The sequence below is a fragment of the Garra rufa genome, chromosome 2 (genome assembly GCF_049309525.1).
Source record: "Garra rufa chromosome 2, GarRuf1.0, whole genome shotgun sequence".
In the NCBI taxonomy this organism is placed as follows: Eukaryota; Metazoa; Chordata; class Actinopteri; order Cypriniformes; family Cyprinidae; genus Garra; species Garra rufa.
Window position 1 is genome coordinate 5,070,756 of NC_133362.1, and position 13,874 is coordinate 5,084,629.

The 13,874-nt window shown below is 32.9% G+C and overlaps 1 protein-coding gene across 1 annotated transcript in view; it reads right to left on the reverse strand.

The window, feature by feature from the left end:
* Positions 1 to 4,192: 4,192 nt before the first annotated feature.
* LOC141325150 (lysosomal-trafficking regulator-like) overlaps positions 4,193 to 13,874 on the reverse strand; it is an 85,333-nt gene continuing 75,651 nt past the window's right edge. Inside the window, exons 48-52 of the mRNA XM_073833647.1 lie at positions 11,940 to 12,079; positions 9,472 to 9,569; positions 9,172 to 9,328; positions 8,264 to 8,335; positions 4,193 to 5,848 (exon numbers count right to left, since the gene is read on the reverse strand). Of these exons, the coding sequence (XP_073689748.1) occupies positions 5,710 to 5,848; positions 8,264 to 8,335; positions 9,172 to 9,328; positions 9,472 to 9,569; positions 11,940 to 12,079 (606 nt within the window). The 3' untranslated portion in view covers positions 4,193 to 5,709. The remainder of the gene's footprint in view (positions 5,849 to 8,263; positions 8,336 to 9,171; positions 9,329 to 9,471; positions 9,570 to 11,939; positions 12,080 to 13,874) is intronic.

Here is a 13,874-nt window from a genome sequence, read left to right on the forward strand (position 1 = left end):
TTAAGTGTAAATTGCGCATATATTATCATATGTACACATGTTGCAGCAATATGGGTGAGTAGCTGACAGATGTGGCTTTATTGTATTAAAATTTCAGCTTTCTAATACAAACAGTCTCTGAGAAACTAAAGGAAATGCAAAAAGTGTTGCAACCGTCCCCACTCTCCCCTATCTCCCCAAAACTATATTTCGTAGATGGTTTAGATTTTCTTTTAAAATGCAATTTCCGATTTCTCTCTCTCATTTTTACCAACAGGCTTGGAAACTGTTATGTGCACAACTTCTCTCCCCACAATGAAATTCTTTGGAATAATTTGTGTATTTGAATCCCTGGAAAAGCTATTTATTGACAAGTGGTCTGACAGAGGTATTGTTTTTGTTTTGGATTTATTTAAAGATGATGTTACTATACTGAAATATGAAGAATTAATGATTTTGTACAATCTTCCTCTAATGTTTATCCAACAAACTCAGAAATTGCTTCTTTTTTTTGATCTCTGTAACTTATGTGTATTCTGTAAAGTTGCATCATTGCAATCAGGTTAAATTTCTTTGGCAGAACTTAATCTGTTATCTATTTTCTTTTATAAAATGTGATTTAAAATTTACACTAAAATAAACATTTCAGTATTTTCTAGCAGTGACCATGAACTTAATTTGTTTTGTTTTGCATTGTAAATGCTTTTATTCATAAATCCAAATCTTTAAAAGCAGATTTTGCTTATTGTTCATTCTCTTAAACTTATTGATGATAACAAGAATAACAAGTTTCTTATAAGGCGTATGATGAGGTGCTGTTTTTTCTTTCCTTTTATGTTATTGTATTTCAATGCAGTGCTGGTTATTGTTGCACTGTAAAACGTTTTCACCAGTTTCAACTTAAAAACCTAAGTTCAGCCGCTGCCTTAAGTTTTGAAGTTAAATCAGCTTAAAACTACAAGTCATTTGAACTTATTACAATAAAAATGAGTTGATATAACTTGTAAATTTAAATGGCTTAAGTTGATTTAACTTAAAATGTTAAGGCATGCTGCTAAACTTAAGTTAAGTTGAAACTAGTGAAAACTTTTAACAGTGTGTTTTCTTTTTGTCTTGCAATAAAAGACAATTAAAATTAGTGGTACAAATTATTTTAAGACTGCAACTAGTAGTGTATAGTACACTGTAAAAAGTTCAGCAGCAGCTTTACCATTTTAAGTTAAATCAGCTTAAAACTACATCATTTTAACTTCATTACAATAAAAATGAGTTGATTTAACATGTGAGCTGAAATGATTTAAGTTGATTTAACTTCACATTTTAAGGCAGCTGCTAAATTTAAGTTTTTAAGTTGAAACTTTTTACAGTGTAGAACTAAAATAAAAATGAGCAATACAGACTTAAATAAAGGGTTAAAAAAGTTAGTAAAAACATTTAATCATTCCCCCCCCCCCCCCCCAATATATTGGGAAAAGGTTCTTTAGAGTTTTAAAATGTTGTTTCACACTAAGAAAATTTTTTTGTTCAAGAACTGAAAGATATTTTGAGGAACCAGAAATAGTTATTCTGTGATATCGCTATGAAATTCCTCTTTTGGATCCTTTTAAGGCGAGAAACTGCAGGTGAATAGGATAAACAATAAAATTCAATAGTGATCACCTTACTTACCCAGTTGATTGATTACTTTAAATTTTCTAAAATGTTAGGTTTAAATATGCAAATGAGACATTATTTAATGATATATGTGCTAATTTGCATACATTTCTAGTACAAAAATCTTAAGACTGGATGAATTCAGTTTCAAAATGACATTTTTTGACATATTAGAGTAAAATATTTTTACAGACGGGATTTTGGGTATCTCATTTTTGTCGCTCACAATGTTTTACAATTTTTTTGGAGAATAAAATGTATAAAATCAAGCAAATTACACACGAACAAATCCCTCTGTAAAAACCTTCAGGATATAGACAGGAATAAAAATGTCAAGTTTGGTGTGTGTAAGTGCTACTGAAGTGGAGATTTATGGCTAAGAGTAGGAGAAAAAACTCATTTTGAGAAAACAGCCTTTAAAAATACGTATTGTAATTGAAATCTATTGACACAAATAGATAAAGTGCTATAAAAGAAACACTTAACAGTGACTTTTGGATGTTTTCATTCAACTAAAAAAACACAAAGGCCAAAATCTCAAAATTGACAGGTGCATGAAAAAAACATAATTTTTGCCTTAAGACTATAGAACTGAGTTTATTGGCATATGTTTCCATGAATCAGGGTTTCTGCAGGATTTATTACGATAAATTTAACACTTTTTAAGATCTAGTGAAGAAAATATAAGGGATAAAATGAAGGCCATTCCAATAGGATGTGCTCTCTAAATGTAAACAAGTTCTTTTGCAACACTTCCTCAGTAATTGATGAGAAGGAAATGAGGTAATGATTAGAAGAACAAATATCTGTAAATAGGGTTTGAAAAAACTTTTTTTTTTTTTTTGAAAGAATCCCTTAATTTAGTCTACATTGCTCAGATCTTTTCTATTGTGGTATATTCTATATTATTCTGTTTTATAATGCTAATTCTATTACTTGAACTATTAATAGATTTATATACTGAACTAGTGAATATACATCCATTGCCTCACACATTGCCATTAGTGAGAATGTTTAATGTTTTTAAAAGTCTCTTACCAATGTTGCATTTATTTGATTAAAAAATACAGTAAAAATTCTGAAATATTTTTTAAATGTAAAATAACTGACTTTCACTGTAATATATGTTAAAATGTAATTTATTCCTGTGATCAAAGCCGACTTTTTAGCAACATTACTCTAGTCTTCAGTGTCACATGATCCTTCAGAAATCATTCTAATATGCTGATTTGCTGCTCAAGAAATATTTCTGGCAACACAATAGTTTCTCAGTAATTCATTAAAATAAAGTGAGTTTATAATTTAAAGATCAAATATCTGCCAAATGGGCTCCGAAAATACACGATTGTATTAGAAAGAATGTTTAGATATTTGTATTAGAAAAACAAGACAAGTTTAACCTCATGAACAACCTTTAACTTCCATAGAATCTTTCTATTGTTTTTTATTATTAAAATAATGCATTTAAGACATTCCTAATGTTAGAAAAGATTTCTTTTTCAAATAAATGCTTGTGTTTTGAACTTTCTATTCAACATTTTGTTTTCGACATTGATAATCATCAGAAATGTTTCTGCAAATCAGCACATTAGAATGATGCTGAAAATCTTGCTTTGATCGCAAAAATAAATGACATTTTAAAATATATTACAATGAAAGTCAGTCATTTTAGATTTAAAAAATATTTCACAATTTTTAGCATATTTTTGATTTAAAAAAGCAGCCTTGATCAGCACAAGAGACTTTCAAACACATTAAATAGAGTATATGTTTAGTATATAATTCCATTAGCTAAAGTAATAGAATTTAGAGAAAAGTAACAGAACATAATAATATAGAATATACCACAATAGGAAAGAACTGAGCAATATTATAGACTAAAATAATTCTTTCTAAAACAATTAAGTGTTTTTTCTAACCCCACTGGCAGATACTTGTTCTTTTAATCATGAACTTCATTTGCATCAATTACTGAGGAAGTGTTGCAAACAGAAATATTGTGTATTGTGTTGCCTTCATTTTATTCTTTAAAAAAGGGTTACATTTATCTGCATGAAACCATATACCAATAAAGATCTTTATTTTATTCTATATTGCTCAGTTCTACACGTAAAAAGCATCCAAAAGAGGAATTTCATAGCGACACCACAGAACAACCATTTTTAGTTCCCCAAATAATCTTTCAAGTTCTTAAAAGAACCATTTTTCTTAGTTTCAAAGAACATTTAAAAAATCTAAAAAAAACCCTATGTCATATGGTTCCTTTAATAATGAAGAAGTGTATGTATTTGTATTAGAAAACCAAAATTTACATTTTCTGCTCCAATTTAAGAGCTTTTAAGGCTTTAATTTGTGGAAATCCCAGTGAAGAACCTTTAACGTCCATATAATCTTTTCTTTAAAGTGGAAAAAGATTCTTTATTGCATTCAAATGTTCTTTACATAAAAAAAGGTTCTTTTAAGAACTGATCCCTGAAAGATTCTTCCAGTTAAAAAAGAAAAGAAAATGGAAGCTATTTCTAACACTGTACCGAACAAAGAGCAACAAACTGAATCAAAATTTCTTGAATATTTATATTTATATTATATATAGGTGACATTTTATTACATATTTCATAAATACAAAAAAAATAGGAAATAAATGTCCCAGCCAGGCCTTGGTGAACATCTCAATCTTAAATTACACAGTTAATTCAACACAAATTCACACGTCTTTCTTTACAAACTCAGTCAACAAGTCGCACGATGACAGAAACATCAATCTCTTTCCGAGGGAACGCAAACATGACAATACTGTGCACGATAATTAGGAGATAAATGAGATGCAAGCATGAAAAACAGATTGAAAAAAAACAAACATATAACCAGGGCTCTGTAAACACTGGATGATTCTCCCAAACTAGTCAACCGTCTTTCTAGATTTGCATTGACTGAATTGCTTCATTTGAGGCTTGATATAAATGGTAGTTTTTTTTTTTTTTTTTGGAAAATAATGCAAAACAAAAGAGTAATGCAGGGGAAAAGGTGAAAGCATTCCCTTTCTGGTAAACACTAAAATGTAAGACGAGATAATTAAATTAGTTGTAATGTAAGACTCGTGCTAAGAGGAAATAAAGAGTAGGAACAAAACAAACACAAAGACAGGGAACATTCAGGACTCAAATTCAATTATTTTTCCTCCACGTTTAACGCTGTCGACACTTAAGACTTCACAAGCATCTGATCCTTGTGAGAATCTGGATGTACTGACAGGGATTTAGCGTCATCTTTGTATAATAAACAGATTGGTTTTTGTTGTAACCAACTGTAATTTTGTCAAAGGTCCTAGAGGTTGATCTGACTACATTTTCTATTGTATCACCAATGTTAGATAATGCTTAAGTGATCAAAACATGCAACATATAACACTAAAAGAGAAAAGAAGAAATTAGAGCATGTTTTTAATCAACTATTATGAATCTGATGTGCCGCACAACCGCCTTTGACATTCGTAAGATCGTCCAGATCAGCAGAAGTGCATTTTATAATGAACAACAAGAACTAGACGTTCAGATTCTGGCTTTCATCCTTGCTTGAGAATAAATATTTGAGCGGCCGATGAGGGAGGAAGTTTAAGAGTTTAAGAAGGCATTGCGTGCAAACATTCATTTCGCCGCTGCATGTCACTCATGCACGAGTTTCATCATGAAGCAGCGCAGATGGACGGTAGTGTTCAGATTTCAGTCTGGTTTGGCTTGGAAAGCAGGATTTCTATTCTCAGGACGGCGACGGGTGGGCGAGACGAGGGACAAAAAGAAGGAAAGGCCTTGGAACGGACCAGATTGTAGCAGCTTTTAAAATCAAACATCACAAATCAAAAACAAACACTACGTGAATCATCAGTCGAAACAAACAAAGAGAAACCAAGCGGGGAAAGACCTGCGCTCGCTCTGCCTCACGAGCCCCTGCTCGCTCCTGTGGCGTTTCGGGGGCGGGTTCTGTGATGATCGTGGGCGGGGCTTTGTGCATGCTGGCTCCTCCTCTTCCCGGGTGAGCGGGGTCGCTCTGGTGCGGGTAAGGGTCCGGCGTGACGCGGGATCAGCCTGCAGCGTAGCTGCTGAGGAACGAGTAAAACATGGGCAGCTTCATGCGCTGCTGGTCTCGACGGCACCACGCGATCACCGTGCCCTCGCTGTTCGCCGTGTAGAGGTGATGTCCGTCACACGAGAATGTGAGACTGAGAGAGAGTCCACAATTCATCATCATCAACCACTTGACACTTACACTACCATTAAATGATTACTCCACTTTCAATAGAAAAATGTCCTAATAGTTCACTCACCCCCATATCATCCAAGTCATTAAAGGGATAGTTCACCCAAAAATGAAAATGTGATGTTTATCTGCTTACCCCCAGGGCATCCAAGATGCAGGTGACTTTGTTTCTTCAGTAGAGCACAAACGAAGATTTTTAACTCAAACCGGTGCAGTCTGTTAGTCATATAATGGCAGTCAATGGGCACCAAACCTTTGAAAGTAAAATAACAAAACAAAAAAAAACATGCACAGACAAATGTGGCTTGTGACATTACATTGATATCCTAAGTTTTTTTTGAGAAACTGAACAGTATTTATATCACTATTTAACTCTGATACACAGCAATGTCCAACTGTCCTGAGCACTTGCTCAGCATCCAGGGCTCAGGCATAATATACGCAAACACCAGAAGGGAAAAAAAATGATCGCTGCAGACCGTCAACAATTTTACTACGTTTATGGGTGTGTTGATATCCAGCTGAAGAGCAAGCAACCATAACTTAAAGCAATCAGGCTCAGAAGTTGGAAATTGGTAAACAGTCAACAGTCCCGGATGAGTTCGCACAAGCAAACGTGTGAACAATCAGGATAAGCGCAAGTAATTACCATTTTGAATAGCTGCTATACCCACAATCTCTGTGAACTGTGTAAACAATGAGTGTCGTTTACACGCGACAGATCGCTTCCGGCGTTTGCAAATACTATGCCAGAGCGCGTTCACGGGTAATGCACCGGATGCTGAGCTCACGCTCAAGACAGACGGACATTACTGTGCATCAAAGGTAAAAAATGATATAAATACTGTTCAGTTTCTGAACGTTTCTTGTCTTAGGACATCAATGTGTCGTCACAAGCCGCAGGGTTTAATTTGGATTTGTCTGTGCATGTTTTTTTTTGTTTTTTTTTTACTTTCCGCTGCCATTATGACTTAACAGACTGCAACGGTTTGAGTTAAAAATCTTTGTTTGTGTTCTCCTGAGGAAACAAAGTCACCTACATCTTGGATGCCCTGGGGGAAAGCAGATAAACATCACATTTTCATTTTTGGGTGAACTATCCCTTAAATGCCTTTCTTTTTTCAGTTGCATTGAAATTACGTTTTTTGAGGAATACATTACAGGATTTTTCTCTATATAGTGGATTTAAATGGTGCTCAATGAATTGACGGTTAAAAATGCAGTTTCAGTGCAGCTTCAAAGGCCTCTAAACAATCCCAGCTGAGGTAGAAGGGTATTATCTAGTGAAACAATCAGTTATTTTCTATAAAAAACAAACAGTTGTACAATTTATACTCTTTTTCACCTCAAATGCTCATCTTGTCTAGCTCTGCAATGTGCATGCATACTCAGTGCACTTCAGTTCAATACGGTTAGGGTATGTCAAAAAACATGCATCTCATTTTCTCCTCCAACTTCAAACTCATCCTACATCACTGCAGAAGTACTAACCCAGTGTTTATAAAGTAAATGTGGAAGAAGGGACAAACACCCTTTACAAAAAAAGTAAAATAGCGATGTAGGACAATTTTGAAGTTACAGGAGAAAATAAGACGGGAGTTTTTGGAAATACCCTAACTGTATTGGACAAAAATGCGCAGACTACGCATGCGCATCTCAGAGCTTGACAAGATGAGCATTTGTGGTTAAAAAGTGTATAAATATTTTTTAATTATTTATAATTTAAAGAAAATGACAGATCATTTTGCTAGATAAGACCCTTATTCCTCATCTGGGATTGTTTAGAGCCATTTGAAGCAGCACTGAAACTGCATTTTTAACCTATAATCTGCTGAGCACCATTGAAGTATATGGAGAAAAATCCTGTAATATATTACTCAAAAAATAATTACTTTGCAACTGAAGAAAGAAAGACATGAATATCTAGGATGACACAGGAGTGAGTAAATTATCAGGAATTTTTTCTTCTGAAAGTGGAATAATACTTTAAGATTTAAGTCTTTTCTGCTTGCCAAGCCTGCCTCTATTTGATCAAACATACAGTGAAAATAGTCAAATATTATTACAGTTTAAACTAACTGTTATCTATGTGAATATATAGTAAAGTCTAATTTATTCTAGTGATCAAATCTTAATTTTCAGCATCATTACACCAGTCTTCAGTGTCACATGATCATTCAGAAATTATAGTAATGTGCTGATTTGCTGCTCAAGAAACATTTCTGATTATTATCATTATTACTGCTTGTACTGTTTTAACCATATAAATGCAGCCTTGGTAAACATCATACAATTCATAAGTATTAGTGGTCAGGTGCATGTAACATTACTAATAAAGATAAATTCATGAGACATCATATGATGTAAAAGTGTTTACCTTATGATAGGCCTGTTGGATTTTGGGAAGGTGATCTCTCTGACTGGCTTCAGGTCCCATGTGCTCCACAACCTGGAATATGACGACAGAGAAGAAGGAAAGAAAGCACTGATGAGAGTCTTCTTAATATATGTGACCCTGGACCACAAAACCAGTCTTAAGTCGCTGGGGTATATTTGTAGCAATAGCCAAAAATACATTGTATGGGTCAAAATTCTTGATTTTTCTCTTATGCCAAAAATCATTAGGGAATTAAGTAAAGATCATGTTCCATAAAGATTTTTTGTACAATTCCTACTATAAATATATCAAAATGTAATTTTTGATTAGTAATATGCATTGTTAAGAACCTAATTTGGACAACTTTAAAGGTGATTTTCTCAGTATTTTGATTTTTTTTGCACCCTCAGATTCTAGATTTTCAAATAGATGTATCTCAGTCAAATATTGTCCTATCCTAACAAACCATACATCAATAGAAAGCTTATTTATTGAGCTTTCATATGATGTACACATCTCAGTTTTGTAAAGTTTAACCTTATGACTGGTTTTGTGGTCAAGGGTCACATATAGAGTTAAAAAAAAAAACAACTCTTTCAACTTTATTTGTAACCACAGTTTATATCCCATTATGCAATAGTTATTAGAGTTGACATTATTTGAACTTTTAAATGGTGAGAAGTTGACTACATAATCTCATTCCTTTTTTCATTTTTACACAAATAGTTGTGCATTTGTGCAAATGTTATGCTTGTCAAACTCAACTACTGAACCATGTTTCCAAATGTACTACAAGAAAAATAATCAAATATTGGTTTTCTTTAATTAAGAGCAGAAGCGCATTAGTACATCAGTATTTGGTCCTGGACAGTGTAGAGCTGGTGGTTTGATATAAGTGTGTGTTTTACCTGACCACACCGTTCTCCAGTCCGCCTGCGATCACGTTTACGGACACTCCCTCTGGCTGATTGGAGAACGCCACTGAACAGATGATTTCTCGACAGTGAACATGACCAATCAGATCTCCGTTAATCGTCCACAGCCTCAAATCACTTCCTCCACCCACTGCACACACACAAACAGAAAACAGAAAATTATTACAATTATTCTATACAAATAGTTGCAAATAGTTTCACCCACTTCAGCAGGTGGTTTACACTGTAATTAAAAACCTAGCAATAAAACACGTACTTATACAGTCAACCCACCTGAATCACAAACGGTAGCGATATCTCCTGTGGTCTCACTGGCTGACACTGCGTTCACTGGACTCTTATGACCTGTCAGACTCTGTACATAACACAACCTAACACCAAAAACATAATCAAACCATCTTTATTTTCTCATTACTGTGATACAATGAAGAAAAGATAAAGTGATTTACTACTACTATGATGTAAAAATACTTTTAATATCCTGAAAAAAATTGGTGTGGCAGTTACTAAGAAACTATTCACAATCAGAAATTGCTAGTAAATTTCACAAATAATTACAAAGAGATGGCAAGTAACACTGAAATAGTTTCTTTCAAAATTCCAAAAATCAATTTTTAACGCATGATGTATGAAGTAGATTCAATTCAATGATATTTAAAAAAATATATGTGACCCTGGACCACAAAACCAGTCATAAGGTTAAATTTATCTCAATAAATAAGCTTTCTGTTGATGTATGGTTTGTTAGGATAGGACAATATTTGGCTGAGATACATCTATTTGAAATCAGAAATCTGAGGATGCAAAAAAATCAAAAAGACTGAGAAAATCACCTTTCAAGTTGTCCAAATTAGGTTCTTAACAATGCATATTACAAATCAAAAATTACATTTTGATATGTTTACAGTGGGAATTTTACAAAAAATCTTCATGGAACATGAACTTTCCTTAATTTCTTAATGATTTTTGGCATAAAAGAAAAATCTATAATTTTGACCCATACAATGTATTTTTGGCTATTGCTACAAATATACCCCAGCGACTTAAGACTGCTTTTGTGGTCCAGGGTCACATATATTAACATTCATATGATTATACATTACAGTAATGAGAATTTGAGGGTAAAATGTGTTGTCATACTTCTAAAATAGGCTTTATTTTCGTCTTGCTTATCTTATAAAATTATTGTAAATTATTCTAAATTATTGGAGTGCATTTTACAAGAAAATACTATTTCTGTTTTTCTACTTAAAAATTTCAGGTTTACACTACCAGTCAAACATTTTTCAACCGTACAATTTTTAATATATAAAGTACTATTTAAAATAACTATTTGAATATATTTTAAAATATATATTTTTTTATATTCCTGTGATTTCAAAGCAGAATTTTTAGCATCATCACTCCAGTCAGAAAGCATTCTAATATTCTGATGCGCTGCTCAAAAAACATTTATTATTATGTTGAAAAAAGTTGAGTAGAATTTTTTCATGTTTCTTTGATGAACAGAAAGTTCAGAAGAACAGCATTTATCTGAAATAGAAATCTTTTGTAACATTATAAATGTCTTTATCATCACTTTTGATCAATTTAAAGCATCCTTGCTAAATAAAAGTATTCACTTCTATAATTTAAAAGCTGATCTTTGGATCTTAATAATCATCAAAGAATCCTGAGAAAAAAAATGTACTCGACTGTTTTAAATATTGATAATATTAAAAAAAGTTTTGTTTTTTTCTAATAGCAAATCAGCATATTAGAATGATTTCTGAAGGATCATGTGACACTAAAGACTGGAGTAATGATGCTGAAAATTTAGCTTTGATCACAAATAAATTACATTTTAAAATGTGACCCTGGACCACAAAACCAGTCATAAGGTTAAATTTGACAAAACTGAGATTTATACATCATATGAAAGCTCAATAAATAAGCTTTCTATTGATGTATGGTTTGTTAGGATAGGACAATATTTGGCCGAGATGCATCTATTTGAAATCAGAAATCTGAGGATGCAAAAAAATCAAAAAGACTGAGAAAATCACCTTTAAAGTTGTCCAAATTAGGTTCTTAACAATGCATATTACAAATCAAAAATTACATTTTGATATGTTTACAGAAGGAATTTTACAAAAAATCTTCAAAAAAATGGAACATGAACTTTACTTAATTTCCTAATGATTTTTGGCATAAAAGAAAAATCAATAATTTTGACCCATACAATGTATTTTTGGCTATTGCTACAAATATACCCCAGTGACTTAAGACTGGTTTTGTGTTCCAGGGTCACATATATATTCAATAGAAACGTTATTGTAAATAGAACAGATATTTCAACATTTTACTATTTTTTCTGTACTTTGGATCAAATAAATGCAGGCTTAGTACGCTTCTTTTTGCCTGGTAGTGTAATTCAATGCGTTCCTTGAACTAAACACTTCTTATTTGACTTTCTTTCTAAAATGTACTAGCAAATTCTGAAAACTGTTTCTATACCAAATTCTTTTCAGTGTGCTTTTGATTTTGGTTTTGAAATTTGTCAACTTTAATGTCTTCTCTGTATCTATATTCCTTTAATACATCTTAATATGCATCCAAAACTAGTTGTCTAATAAACCTGGCATTGTTTATGACTAATATTGTTGGAGAAATCACGTTCATCTTTCGAATAAAGGTGCCTGGTGAATGCATAAATGTAATAAATGAAATGTAAAGACTAGAGTGATCCCAGAAGCACAGACCTGTTGAGGTCCCACAGGATGCAGGTCCCGTCTCGACTGACACTGATGAGGATGCTGTAGGGTTTACAGACGAACAGGCCCGTGACCTCTGCCGTGTGGCCGTACAGGTGAACCTGAGTCTCCACCTCCATCTCTGTCGGCTGAGAGAGTACACAGACTTTACCATCCACACATCTCAATAGAGAATGACTGTAATTACCAGCAAATCTAAAGGGTAAGGGTTTTGCTAATGGCCTCATTAGAGAGCGGATAATGGCCTTAATAAGCAGAAGTGAGCTGAAAGACCGGTTTAACGGATGATTCTGATCTGGTTTTATGGTCCAAAGTACACAAACCACCACATGGCTGTATGTAGAGTGCAGCCAAGCGTTAAATCACCCAAAAATGACATTTAGCACTTTTATTGTGATATTGACAGCTTCTGGACTTGTGAGAACGTTTTTTAGATTATCTCACTTTCATGTACTTTAACTTGATGTACAGAAAGAGCTAAAACTAAAAATGAAATAAAAATAATATATACACTACCAGTCAACAGTCTTTGAACAGTAAGATTTATTTTATTTTCATTAAAGAAATCTCTTCTGCTCACCAAGCTTGTATTTATTTGATCCAAAAGTAAAGCAAAAACAGTAAAATTGTGAAATATTTTTACTTTTTAAATGAACTGTTTTCGAATTGAATATATTTTAAAATGTAAAATGTAAAGTACATTTTTTAGCATCATTACTCCAGTCAGAAATCATTCTAATATGCTGATTTGATGTTCAAGAAACAATTATTATTATTATCATTATCATTATCTAAAACAGATGAGTACATATTTTTCAGGATTCTTTGATAAATAGAAATATTTAAATATCACCATTTATCTGAAATAAAAATTGTTTGTAACATTGTACATTATACCATTCAAAAGCTTGGAGTCAGTATTTTTTTATTTTCTTTTTTTTGGATTTTTTTTTTTTAGAAAAATATTACTTTTATTTATCAAGGATGCTTAAAATGGATCAAAAGTGATGATAAAGACATTTTATAAATTACAAAAGATTTCTATTTTAGATAAATGTATGTATTCAAAGAAAACCTAAAACAATTCTACTCAACTGTTTTCAACATAATAATAATAATAAATGTTTTTGAGCAGCAAATCAGAGTATTAGAATGATTTCTGAAGGATAATGTGACTGGAGTAATGATGTTAAAAATTCAGCTTTGAAATTACAGGAATAAATTACATTTAAAAAAATATTCAAATAGAAAAAGGTTATTTTAAATAGTCAAATTATTTCAAAATTTTACTGTTTTTCCTGTACTTTGGATCAAATAAATGCAGGCTTGGTGAGCAGAAAAAACATTAAAAATCTTACAGTTCAAAAACTTATATATATATATACAGGGGTTGGACAAAAAAACTGAAACACCTGGTTTTAGACCACAGTTAGTATGGTGTTGGGCCTCCTTTTTTTGGCCAATAGAGCATTTCGTCTTTGGAATTGTCATATACAAGTCCTGCACAGTTGCCAAAGGCATTTTGAGCCATTCTCCTCTTGCAGATCAGGGGTCAGGTCACTACATGATACTGGTGTAGGAAAATGTTATCTGACTCGCTCCTCCAAAACACCCCAAAGTGGCACAATAATATTCAGATCTGGTGACTATGCATGCCATGGGAGATGTCCAACTTCACTTTTCTTGTTCATAAGACCACTCTGTGGGGTTGGACAATGAAACTGAAACACTGGCCAATATAATGTTGGAGGTTTCATGGCTATATTTTTGCAGCCTGGTGGCCAATCTTCACTGACTGCACATTCCACCAGTAAGAACAGGTGTGAACGTTGACTATGTGCACCCAATGGTTCAGACATTGTACTCTGAAGGTGGTACCATGTATCAGGATGATAATGCACCAGTACACACAGCAAGACAGGT